The sequence below is a fragment of the Trachymyrmex cornetzi genome, unplaced genomic scaffold (assembly GCF_001594075.2).
Source record: "Trachymyrmex cornetzi isolate Tcor2-1 unplaced genomic scaffold, Tcor1.1 scaffold156, whole genome shotgun sequence".
Lineage (NCBI taxonomy): Eukaryota > Metazoa > Arthropoda > Insecta > Hymenoptera > Formicidae > Trachymyrmex > Trachymyrmex cornetzi.
In genome coordinates this window covers 1,620,113-1,633,046 of record NW_017296157.1, presented here as the reverse complement: position 1 = coordinate 1,633,046, position 12,934 = coordinate 1,620,113, and the positions used below count along the sequence as shown (strand labels likewise).

At 31.8% G+C, this 12,934-nt stretch overlaps 2 protein-coding genes across 2 annotated transcripts in view; one reads left to right on the top strand and one right to left on the bottom strand.

The window, feature by feature from the left end:
- Positions 1-628: 628 nt before the first annotated feature.
- On the top strand, positions 629-1,892 carry LOC108758345 (calmodulin-like protein 4). Its single transcript, XM_018503239.1, has 5 exons — positions 629-748; positions 953-983; positions 1,074-1,205; positions 1,428-1,610; positions 1,735-1,892. Exons 1-5 carry the CDS (start codon positions 746-748, stop codon positions 1,833-1,835), a joined length of 450 nt encoding a protein of 149 aa, XP_018358741.1. The 5' UTR covers positions 629-745; the 3' UTR covers positions 1,836-1,892.
- A 1,061-nt stretch (positions 1,893-2,953) lies between these two features.
- Positions 2,954-12,934, bottom strand: part of LOC108758421 (neuronal acetylcholine receptor subunit alpha-7) — a 22,641-nt gene continuing 12,660 nt past the window's right edge. The window contains exons 5-9 of the mRNA XM_018503397.1: positions 9,716-9,932; positions 6,639-6,773; positions 4,799-4,977; positions 3,994-4,126; positions 2,954-3,305 (exon numbers count right to left, since the gene is read on the bottom strand). Coding sequence (XP_018358899.1) covers positions 3,055-3,305; positions 3,994-4,126; positions 4,799-4,977; positions 6,639-6,773; positions 9,716-9,932 — 915 coding nt within the window. The 3' untranslated portion in view covers positions 2,954-3,054. The remainder of the gene's footprint in view (positions 3,306-3,993; positions 4,127-4,798; positions 4,978-6,638; positions 6,774-9,715; positions 9,933-12,934) is intronic.

The window sequence follows — 12,934 nt, the reverse complement described above, 5'->3', positions numbered from 1 at the left end:
GAGCCAAAACAAACAAATTTTAATGTACATATAATAACGTTGACATTAAACATAAAAATAAAACAAAATAAAAATATATGCCTACCTCTAAACTATATATTATATTACTATATTATATTACTATATATATATATTATTATATATATTACTATATATATTATTATGTTCTTTAATATCGCGTTTTGATTTTTTAAAATGTTATAAATATATATGTTCATTTTTACGCGATATTTTTACACAATACCCTGCAGTGTGTATTGTATATGTGACAAAGCATATAGTAGGTACAAAACATATAGTAGCACCAAAGGGTTAATTATATTTTGCCCTAATATATTCTTAAATTGCCCTTTCGATCAAATCTTTTTCCTTTGAGCATCTTTCCTTCTCAAAAAAGTCGACTCTCTACTCGTTAAAAGTGCTCGATTTGAATTTATCGAAGATCGCTTCTACAAAAATCCGCGTTTGAAAGTTTCTGCGGACTTTCGTTAAAAAGTCATGCATTCTAAAATTGTGTTTCGACGACAGCTCGACAGCTGGGACCATTGACCTTCCTTTGCACAGGTTGCGCAATCAGGATTTCTAGTAGAATCTCCCGACGAACGATGTCGCTCTGTTACAAGCGACGTAGGGAGAGCAAGTGAGGTTACGTTCGCGTCAAACACCTGTTGTGTCAAAATCAACAAAATCGCGTCAAGATCCGACACTCAAGAAAGAAACGCGATCTGTGTAAATCTAATCAATCATGGTAATCCCGATATATATTATAATTCTGTCAACAATTCTGAGATCTATTTAGAACGTAATTTCTTGATTCTCTGGGACTCGATCTACTTTCGACATGTTTCATGCACGGTTTTATTCGTTTAGCTTTTTCCTTTGCACAACCAAGTTTACTTAATATGCATTCTGCTTTACTCTTCGTATCTCATCCAGTATGTAATTGTTGCAGGCGCGTTACTTCAGAGAAGAGGATATAGACGGTACGTTTTGAAATCGTTGCGAGATTACCACTGCCTATCGTACAGCTGAAATAAATTGAACGAGCTGATTTGAAATTATTATTTTTGCAGAGTTCCGAGAATGTTTCTACCTGTTTGCCCGAAGCGGTCAAATTCGCACGCTTGACGAGCTCACTATAATTATGAGATCTTTGGGACTGAGTCCGACCATTGCAGAATTGAACAAGTACATGAAGGACAAAGGTAATCCATAGGCTACAATATTCAGTACAAGCTTTTGCCACTCTCTGAATTCTTTAGAGTGGAATCTTACTCTAAAGAGTGAAAACTGAGCCAGTCTTGAATAAGAGTCTTGAATCTTTAAGAGTACAATTTCATTTTTTAGAGTGAGATTCACTCTAAATGTTTTAAAGATCAGAGAAACTTTGTACAGGCAAATGAAAATATCTTTTATGTCGATTCTAGGTGGAAAAATGTCCTTTGCCGATTTCCTGGAGGTAATGCATCTTCAGACTCGTGCGGAGGATCTACCGAAAGAAGTGATAAAAGCTTTTCAAGCTGCTGATACCTCTCGCAGCGGCACTATTCCAGCACGACAGTTGGCGCATATGTTGCTTCACTGGGGAGAACAATTGAGTAGTAAAGAAGGTAATAAAGCAATAAATAATTAATCACAGATTTTGCTTCACTCAAAAGAAAAATTGAATGGCAAAGTAGGCAAAACAATAATTAATCATAGATTTTGTATTTAGTATGTTATTGTTTATTGCAGTGGAGCAAATCTTCCGTGAGGCCAATGTGTCTCTGAACGGACACGTGAAATATGAAGACTTTGTAAAAATAGCTTGTGCACCTGTACCTGATTATTATTAAAGATTCTTAAGCTTTTATATATTTATTATGTACTAATATATTTTATATATTTTTACTAAATGCACGAAATTGATAAATACTTTTACATAAATAAGAAAAAGTCAATTTAAAAGAACTTAATAATTTAAAAATGTGGTTATGGGGGATTTCATTTGTTAAATAAATAAAATCTATTTCATTATTTATTCCTACTATGTCATAAATTATACTTTTACCCCTTTTTTAGTACATCTCAATATTGATAATACATCTATCGTTTTATTATTAGATAATGTGTTCTTATCCATAAAGAATGCTCATTTCTAAATCTAAATATTGATATTTTATATCGATAAACACATTTTTGACACATTAATGAGTTTTTACGAATTCACTACCTCTCGATAGACTTACGTATACTGTGATAAATTCGATACAGATATATTTACAGTTTCAACTATTCGAAATTATTCTTCGTTCGTTCGATATAAAAAAGGAAACGTTGAGAGAACAGAGGCGAATTTAAGTTATAATTTAAGATACGTAAATTCTTAAGAAACTACTAATATTTATTTAGAAAGAAAGAAATTAATGTGTTGCCGAAGTTAATAAACAGCGGTTTTATGTACCCTAAATTCACCTCTGTTCAAGAGATAAATACTTCGTTTTCTAAACACGTCACATTTATCTAAAATTACACGATATTTCATTCAAGAAACATACGAAGAAACACTGGACTTATGTTAAAATGATCTTTCTATTAATAATATCAGCAAATAAAATAGAGCTTCCCACTTTAGTTTTCAAAAATTCACTTACTTTTTGCACGAGTTAACACATGTTTTGTTATAAAACAAGTAACGAAAAATATTCATTTATTTGTCATATCAATGAGCCTGCTAAATTTTATTTTTTTTAGTATATGGAACGATCTTGCTGAAAGATCTAAAATTTTGCTGGATACCGATCTGAAAATAATTTTATTGAATCGTCAAGTAATCATGTTGGAAACTAAAAAATGATGACCAATGCTGCAAAAAGTATTATTTTAGCTATCAGTTTGAATTTCCAATAAAATTATTTTCAGATCTATATTCAGCAAAAAACTTTTAATCTTTTAGTAAAATCGTTCTTCCCATTATATTATAAACAAAATTATCTGAAGCAAAAATCATCGGTGATCTTCGAAAAGCGTTGTTCGCCAACCATCAAACGGTTAGTCGAACCGGTAGTCCAAGGATTACCCATCTTTGGACGCATCCGGAGTCGGGGGCGAGCCGCATAAAATCACCGCCGTGCTGACGATCGTCGTAAGCAAGAAAACGCACAACAGAGCACGATCACTGACCAAGGCGACCTGTTTCCAATCTAACTCTGTCCTTTCCCGACGATCCTGCTCGACCAGGCGCCGCTCGTTCCTCTCGATGGTCGCGTGCACTCTTCCCAGGACTCGGGACCAATGCGTCTCAAGGCCGCCTTCTTTTCCGAGATCTGTGCGATCGTTCGACAGGATTCATAATATATATTGATCACACGGTACAAATAAGCTGTCTAAAAAAACTAGATCAGACCAAACTAGATGGACAGACTACTAAAGTATAATCAGAACGACAGGATATTTGAAACAAGAAATATATCAGATCGTTACGCTTGATTGCAAATGAAAGTAAATATTTCGTAATCAAGTTACACGTTGCACAAAAGCGATATGATTATTTTAGAAAGACATATTTCAGTTTTTGTGAAATTTTTGTGATTTTTTTGAGTTACAACGAATTTATAAAAATATAGAAAATAAAAATTGTATAAAATTGCAATTCTAAAATAACGGTTTTATGAGAAAGAATGGACGAGAAACTTATTTTATTCTAGAAGAAAATTGACTTTTATACAATTCTTACAATATAATATATAATATATAAACATATATAAATTTATAATATAATATATAAACATGGAGATAAATTAATAAATACACTTAAAGATAAATAATATAAATATACGTTTGAGAATGTAATAATGAATAACATTAAATTATGAATAACATTAATATTTTTTAAAAAAACCAAAGTTATGAGAACTAAAAAAAGCTAAGCGACTTTTTCAATCGTGTAACTTCGTGCCTTTTAATAAGTCACTGACATTTTAATAAATTTAGTTGTCTTTATCACAGACTCACCTAAACTGGGACTAGAACTGTTACTATCGTCTTTCCTCGATAGATATTTGGGAGATACGTGCTGTTCCGGCAGTTCAGGTTTACAGTGCAGCGGACAATTGTTCTTTCTTCTCGGGAATTGTTCCGTTGGCTCCTGCTGATATAATAAATCGCTGTGATATCATATTGATGATTGCGCTGTAACTTTTCTATAGAACAGAGTAATAGCGGGCTCGTGTTTAGAAATTGTATCAACCGCGAAACTTTCTCTCGATGAGGTGCAATACGTTATTCGTTTACGTTTAGAATCAGCTACAGACGTTCGTATAATCAAAATACATTCGGAGACAAAGTTTATATCTCTCTCGATCTATTTTTCATATTTTTTTTTATTAATAGTTAAAATCTATTTCATAAAATTTTATCATATTGTTCATAATTTACATTTTAAACGTTCTCTTTCACTTATAAATTTCTTATTGTCTTTTAATCGATTATATGTATACTTTTCAGTTCCTTTACACCACATCTATTCTTTTACTCTTTTATACAGTATTGAAGGCTCCATCTTCCGTTATATCGTTTTATTTATGTATGCTGGAACGAACGGCTGACGCCGACCCTGTTTACGCTATTATATATCCGCAGGAAGCTGCACAATTCTCAGAATTATTAATCCGATCGATCTGAATCAGAATCTCGCCCACAACGGAATATTGGCCCAATTTTATTATATTTAAATAGGAAACTGGATGGTGGTTTGCAAAATGCTCCGCGTATTACAAGAAACTGAAATATGCATCTGCATTACGTGCGTCCGTTTTACCGATCTATTCTCCTCTTGGAAATTCAGAAATACTATCCTGGCTAATTTGTCTAAGACCAGCGATCTCACGATACTTGGTACGCGAATGCCCCGCACACCACGGTGATGCAAATTCAACGTCACGACCGCTAGACCGGATGCGAACGACACCAGACAGATGCTGACGCCATAGTAAAGACCTGAAAGCATCAAAAGGAAAAGTACGGATAGATAGAATAGCAATGAAGAAATTGAACGAAGGTAAAAAAATTGAACGAGTCCAAATTAGATGATTAATAATATAATTTTATTCACATTGAAAATAGCAAAAACCACTCGCAAAATGTTTCAAACTTAATTTACAATTAGTCCTTTTCAGCCGTAAAAAATTACAAATTTAAATCATGTAAAAACTTTAAGTAATGTTTTCACGGCTCAGAAAGACTAAGTTAAGTTTGAAACGTTTCGTGAGTATTTTTTTGTCATTTTGATATAAGTAAAATTCTATTATTAGTCATTTAATTTGGACTCGTTTAAATTTGTTAGCTTTATTTAATTTCTTCATCGCTTTTTATATAAATTCCTTAATTGACAAGCTTAATTGGCATAAATCCAAAATTAGGAAAAATGCATTTATTATAAAAGTAGAAAGTATGAGAATGTTTGTTTTATCTCTATCAATTTAATTTACTTTTATTTTGTTTTTATGTATTTCATAAAAAATAAAAATCAATTTTACATTATAAATAAAGTGATCGTAAAAAAAACTGGAATAGTGATTTAAAGTTCAGCTTTTTTTACGGTCATTTTATTTATGATGTAAAATTAATTTTTATTTTTTATGAATATGAAAACAAAATAAGAGTAAATTAAATTGATTGATAAAACAAACATTCTTATACTTTCTACTTCTATAACAAATGCATTTTCTCTAATTTTAAACGTATGCTACATATCAACTAAGGGGGTCATATAACGATTAACCAGTAAATGTTTATTTAATTTAAAATAAATTTATTTCTCTTTCGAATCCGTTTTTAAAAGATGCAAAAACAATTCAAAGAATTTTTATACAATATGAAATTTCATCTCTCTTATAAAATATTGAATTAAACATATTTAAAATATATAAATATGTTTAAATTAAATACAACAGATTGAATTAAAAGAATCTTGGATAAAATATTGTTGTTTCTATTTGAGGAAATTTGCTGAATATGATGCACTCGTTGTATCTTGTTAAGAAAATTGTCTACCACACAAACCGTTGTGTGTGTCTAACCATTAAACAAAATTCTTTCTCCACTTGAGTAACGATTCCGGACTATTTTTATTCGGTTTTCTCGCTGTTCTTTGAGCACACTCCTTCGGGATCCCTCTTTGAAGACTACATTAGCAGAAATGAGACGCTATTCAATCTTGCAGAGACGGCTAACCGCGTCTGAAGGAAATCCCAGGTGCACTTTCCCGCAGGTTTTTTAATGAGTAACGAGCAACTATAACCCTGGTTCTACATTACTCTGATCTTACATTAGTCGCTTTCAAGTCAATTTCAAACTAATTACGACAGCCAATTTAGAGTGTTAATTTTAAAATTAACTAACATAAAAGCAGGGTAATGCGAACCAAAAAAAATCGTATCGATAACATTTTGCGTCGAACAATTCCAAATTAACAAAATCGAGTGATTTTAAAATTCGAAAATATGATTCCGAAAAAATATTTATCATAATTCAAATATAATAACAGCATAGAAAAAAATTGATGGATCGTAATATTTTGAAAATATCTTGGATATGTAGAAATGTTTTCGAATTTCAAATTAAAGTTTTCAATCAGAAATGACTAACAAAGTACTCACTTATCAGTGGCGTCTTCTCCGTGGGTGGCAAAGTTTCGCGGATGGTCATCAGGAACACTGTCATAGACAGAAGGGCCGAGATACCAAGGGTGACTTTCTCCCCCGACTCGGAGGGCACGTAGAACACCAGCAGGGCTGGAAAGCAAACAAGAACAGCGTTCGCGAAAGTTTCACCCTTACCGCGAAATATTGAATCCGAGATATTCCACGAGATTTCGATTTAAAGTCTCGTGACAAACTCAAAAGTTTGTAGATCGAGAATGGAGTAACCTGCAGAACTGCAGGAAAAAAGCGATAAAAAAAGGTGAGGTAGTCTCAGGTTACTTTTTTCTCAGTTCGATAAATTTAAATTTTATTAAGTTTTCCGTATCTTTTTTGTTCTTATTAAACATTATTATATTTAGCATATCAATATCTAAATTCCTTATTGATTGATATCACGATAATTTTATGTTTTATAGAATGCCGGTTTCCCCATAATTCTTATTTGAGTCTTAAGATATTTATAATCGATTCTTATTTTAAGACCATCCTAAGTAAAATCTTAAGACGCTAATATATAATTCTCTGATAGGTTCATAACATCTTAAGACTGTACTTAAAACGGTCCTAAATATAAAAACCAATTATGAATTGTACCGGTCTTAATCTTGCGAAAAATATTAGTAAATATTCGTGCAAATGGAAAATGAATTTAAATTTTGTTTATTTTTTACTATTATTGTGTAAAATAATTTACGAATTCTCTTGACCAAAACAAAACCATATAAATATTTCCCGATAATTCGTAGTTGCCCTTTTTTAACTGTTCTACAATAACCATCAATTTTATCATCGGAAAGCCATTGCGTTGTCCCATTTGTCCGACAGTCTTGATTGCCCTACTGGGTCTTATATTCTGTTATTTCAATATATGTTTTTTTTATCTATCTATTTCTATATATACCTTATACGTTAATTTCTTTACTCTCTTAAACTTTCGTCGGTAACATTAATTCCTCCGTCAGTAATAGGGGCCTTCAAGAAACAGTAAATTTTTTATTGTTCCAGATTATAAAAGTCAAAAAAAATCCTTGTATATTTTTTTTTTTTTTTTTTAAAATTTTAAAAAACGTTTTTTTCCCCCCCCCCCCCCCCTAGAAGCCAGATTATTTTATTTACATATTTAAATTTATCTACTAAGATTCACAATAAAAAAGTGGATGGTGCCTTTAAAGACCCCAGTTGCTAGGGAGACTTTTATTATGTCCTACTTTCCACTTTTTTTTGTTTATAAAATTCGTTTTTTACTCGATAGGTAATTGCTGTTCTGTTAGCTTGGCGCTAATATCTAACAAGTTCTCGGAAAATTTCTTTCATTATCGATAAATGGCAGCAGAAATATAATGAAATGCTTCGGTTTATGCCGCCGTTTCCTTAAAGGCGATCACTTAATTTGTTTTCCCTCGTACAAATCCTAACGCTATTAGACCCAATTGGCAATATTATTTTTCGAATTCTCATCTTCTCCTCCTTTGCATAAAATTACATAATATTCGAAGATCATTTTTTCTACGTTTTTACGAATAATTAACAAAGAACTTTAAAAATTTAGTAATTACGTTTTTTTTTTGTTTTGTTGCCTACATTATAATATTTTTATGAGAAATATGTATTTCTCTTTTTCTTAATTGCATTAGTGTGATATTAGAATATATATAGAGTGATTAAGAGTAAAATTTTAGATAATAAGAAACTATATTTAAATAAAAAATTTTTTTTACTTATCAAAAATAAATACAAAGATAATTTTGGTTTGATTGTAATTTAAACAATAATTACAAAAATATTTAATGTCAAAAATTTATGGCAAGCAATTAATCCTTTAGATCTTTATAAAAATTTAATTGACTTTAAATTTGTCAAGTAATTCTCTCTGTTTCCGAAATATTCTTGACATATTTCTATTTAAATATAGTATAATATATATTTTATTAAAATTCCGAATTTCTTTCAAACACGTATATAAAAGCAATGATCGTGCATCTTAATTTTCTTATCAAACAATAATAAATTTTCAGCTTGAAATAATTGGTTGAATCGATATCGATTGACCAGTGCTATCGACATCGATCGACGTCGATTCAACTATTTCTAGCGGAGTTTTAACATGTAATTTGATTTCTCGCATAGTTATTAATAAGGATATCGTTTTTTCCGCCGAGATTACGAAAACTATTATGGAAATTCATAAGATTCGCGTTTCGTGCTAGTAGGGACAATCTCAATTTTCTCGTGCAAGCAGGTGGTACGAAGAGTGCGGAAAGATCGGAAGAGAGAGCGTATTTAATCTCTTATATGACTTCTCATGCGGTCTACTTTATAGTTTCAGGGTTTATTTATGAAATTTACTTCGTAACTAACGATAAGACCTGTTATTTCCTTTATTAATAAATGAGGTCCTCGAGATTTGCATTATGTTATACCGCATATCATTAATTCACAATCTGTGAAACTTCACTCATGAGATTCAACCTAACAATAAATGTCTTAAAAAGTTACGGTTTTTTTTTTTGTGAAAAGACATTTTTAAAGAAAAGTAGAGTCGATTATTTTATTCTTCGCCGAATATGATGCGATGTAAAGATCGATAAATGAGCGCGTTATATTGTTTACAAAAAAAGTTGTTCGTATTTTCAGAATAAATAAAAAAGGCTCCGAAGAAAGAGGGAGAGAGAGAAATAAATCATAGATATAATAAAGATTGTTCATCATATAACTTATTTCTTCAGGGCCTTTTTCTTGAATATATTATTTTTAGAATAAAAAGCTGCTAATGATGCAATTATTAATTATTCCAATTTTTTTAAAAATATATTTTCAATGTAAGATATAAAATGAGATATAACGCCATTAATTGTAATATTAGAACTTTCTAAATCAGGAATTGTAATAACAATATTTTGAATACATACAAGTACCGAAAAACAATTATTATGCGCTTTGATGTACGAACGTTAATCGATCTATTGCAGGTCACTAACTTGGGCATTCCGCGCTGTTTCGCTCAGGTATGTGCATTTATGTACTCCACTTACCAACACCATTGATTAGTATGCAGGGCAGAATCAGGTTGAAGACGTAGAACATCGGACGTCGTCGTAAGCGAATTTCGTAAGTGATGTCGGGGTACGGTTCCTCGCAACAGGAGTAATACTCGACGTTTCTGCGAGCGGTGAAGTCCAGAAGATGGAACTCGCCGTTCGCCTGATAATTGCTCACGTCCCCCTGCTCGCTCTGTCTCTCCAGCTCGAGCTGATGTTCGCAAAATTTCCTCATAAATTATGCAAGTCACTGTGACAACCGACGGCCGTCGTTTGTCTATAAAAACTAGTTCTACATTAATCGTAAGCTTGTTACAGTTAGAGATTTTCAAGTAAAAGATTGGACGTTTAAACAACTTTTGATTGATTAGTCATATTTTTCAGGATCTGCTTAAGATAAAATAAGATAGATACATAAGATTAACAGGATTGGTAAAAGATGTTTTTTTTGTAAAGGACAGAACTTCGTGTCTTTTTTAAAACATGTTTTAATACTTCACACGTTTTAAACAGTATTATAAAAAACCATGTTTAAAACATGTTAAAAACATCGATTAAGCATGTTTTAAATACAAAACATGTTTAAAACATGATTTTTATCAACCTGATAAGATAGGATAAAATACGAGGACATCTTATTCTATCTTGTATAAGCAGGTTCTGAAAAAAAAATATAGTGGAACGAACGTATGATGTTTAATCTCTCTTGTGAGATCTCTAGTTTTAAAATTGACGCTCCACAGATTGACTGTCGCGATAAACTTGCGATTGACTAAAACCAGCTTTAAAACGGCGAATTTTGAGAGTAGTAAAAAATATCAACCGAAAGCAGGTTTTTGTTGTTTATCGAACGTTGCGTCCTTTTGCTAAACATGAACGGAAACCAACGTCTAGAGCCGGTTCGGTTTATCGACTAAAAGTTAAACTGGCAGCTGACAGGCCGAATGTCTGTCGTTGCGATCCAGAATGTTTTGTGTAACGCGTAATAACTTTTCATCGAACTGATACGTGTTTTATTAATAATGACAAATCGAGAGGTTTATTGCGGTCGTACGAATGAGAAAAGAATTAAAAGACCAAAATCGGATTTTAAATTGAAGTAGAATATTACACGAATCGAACAGACGCTCTCAATTAAATTTTAATATAATCTTTGTTTTACTTTTATCACAATTTCTTCTGTATCTCGTAACAAATAATGTCACATCATTTATCTATTTATTAGATCGTCATTTTCTTAAAAGATAAAAATCGAATTTTTAATTGAGGTAAAATATACGAACAGAATAGATCTTCTCAATTTTTTTTTTTGAATTTTAAAATAATCCTTGTTTTACTTTTTATAGTAATTTCTTTTTTATCGTAGATCTCGAAACAAATGAGTCACATCATTTATCTGTTTACTCAATCAACAAATTCTTCAAAAATTGCTAATTGGAACAAAAACTTGTTCGACTTTTTTTTATGAAAGAGAAACCCCTTGTCAAGTTTTCGCTTGGGAAATTAATGATGGCCACTGAAAATCCGACCGCACGAAACACGAGAAATGATTAATGCGCGAAGAACTTTGGAAGATTCTCTTGGACAAGTATTTTACACCACGATGACGTTCTTTACGCGACGAGGGGAAAACGGCGGCGGCGGCGGTGGCGGCGACGGCAGCACGCAAATGTATTCAACGCGGAGAGATAGAAAATAGGAAAACTCTGTGAAAAAGATAGGCAGGGTGCTCTCGGCGCAGAGGCGAACTGAACGGCTCTCGTATTGAATTCTTCTCGCGATGTTGGGATTAAGCTCTTCGATCTGCTCGAACCATTTTCACGACTTGACGGCTCGGCGTTTTCGATTCCGCAGCTGTGTTAAGCGTTCCCGAACTTCCAAAAGACCGATCGGCTTCGCTTCGCAAACTGTACGTTTTTTTCCTTTCGTTCATTCGTGTCGCACGCACAATTCATTCTGCGTCGAAATAGTTTTTTGCTACGTATTTCTCCTAATACCGAAAAAAATTAGCTATCTAAAACATAAAAAGAGACAAAAACGTTCGGCGATCTTTATAGTAATTTCAGGATGCATCTAAATATAAGATTTAATCTACAATATTCGTTCTTTATCTTTGTCTTTCTAATCAATATGATTTCGCATTTCGCATGAACTATACAATATATACCGATATACCGATACCTCAGACCTCAGATAATCGATAAGGTATCTCGCTGAATGATATCTACCGAAACCATAAAATATTCCGCGATCCTAAATGAAGGTGAATATAATATCGTGAATTATGAATGGCTGAACGCAGAAATTAATTCGGTTTAAAAGGAAATCTGCGAGACGAATTACCGTCGCGCACCGTCCAATAATCGCTCTTATTTTTAAACGATTCTAAAGTTTTATGAGAACCAACGAAAAAATCGATTAAATGGAACATGTCACTCGGATTATATAATCTCTCATATTATATAACACTTCAATATAACACTTATTTATTCAAAATATATCGACATCTTTGACCTAACAACTCAGCTGAAATCAATCTCTTGAAATCGGAAGGTTTAATAAATAGATACACTTTCAGAATCGATTTTTATATCCATTACCTATGTATTTGCAATCGCGATTTAACCGAGAAATTAAAATAAAATGTGTTTTGAAAGTCTTGATAGTCGTCTGAACTTTATTTCTCATGATTCAATAAAAAAGATGATTCTTAGGAAATGATGTGGTTCGTTTATTTCAAAAGTGATAACTCAAAATTAAGAAAAAGAAAATATTTCTTTCCCACGAAAAACTATTTTTCAAAAAAGGTGATAAAAAAATCATTAAAATTGTCACAATTCGAAAAAATCGTTTTTAAGAGTTGATAACGAAATGACAAAAATAACATTTGACCGTAAAAATATGTTCTTTTTGCCCATTTATTCGAATAGTTAATAATTTTCTGTCAGACTTAACAGAAAATTATTATGTTATTTTGTCATTTTCGTTTCAACCCTTAAAAAACCATTTTTTGAATTACCAATAACCAATAATACCAATTATCAATTACCAATTACCAATAATAGTAAAATGGTATAACGATTTTAATGATTTTTCTAAACCGTCCTTTTCCAATTACAGGGTGGGCCATCTATTGGTACGTTTTTAAAAATGCGATCAAATGAGCATACATTGATATTTTTTATTAATTTTTTTTAGAGGGAGCCACATGAA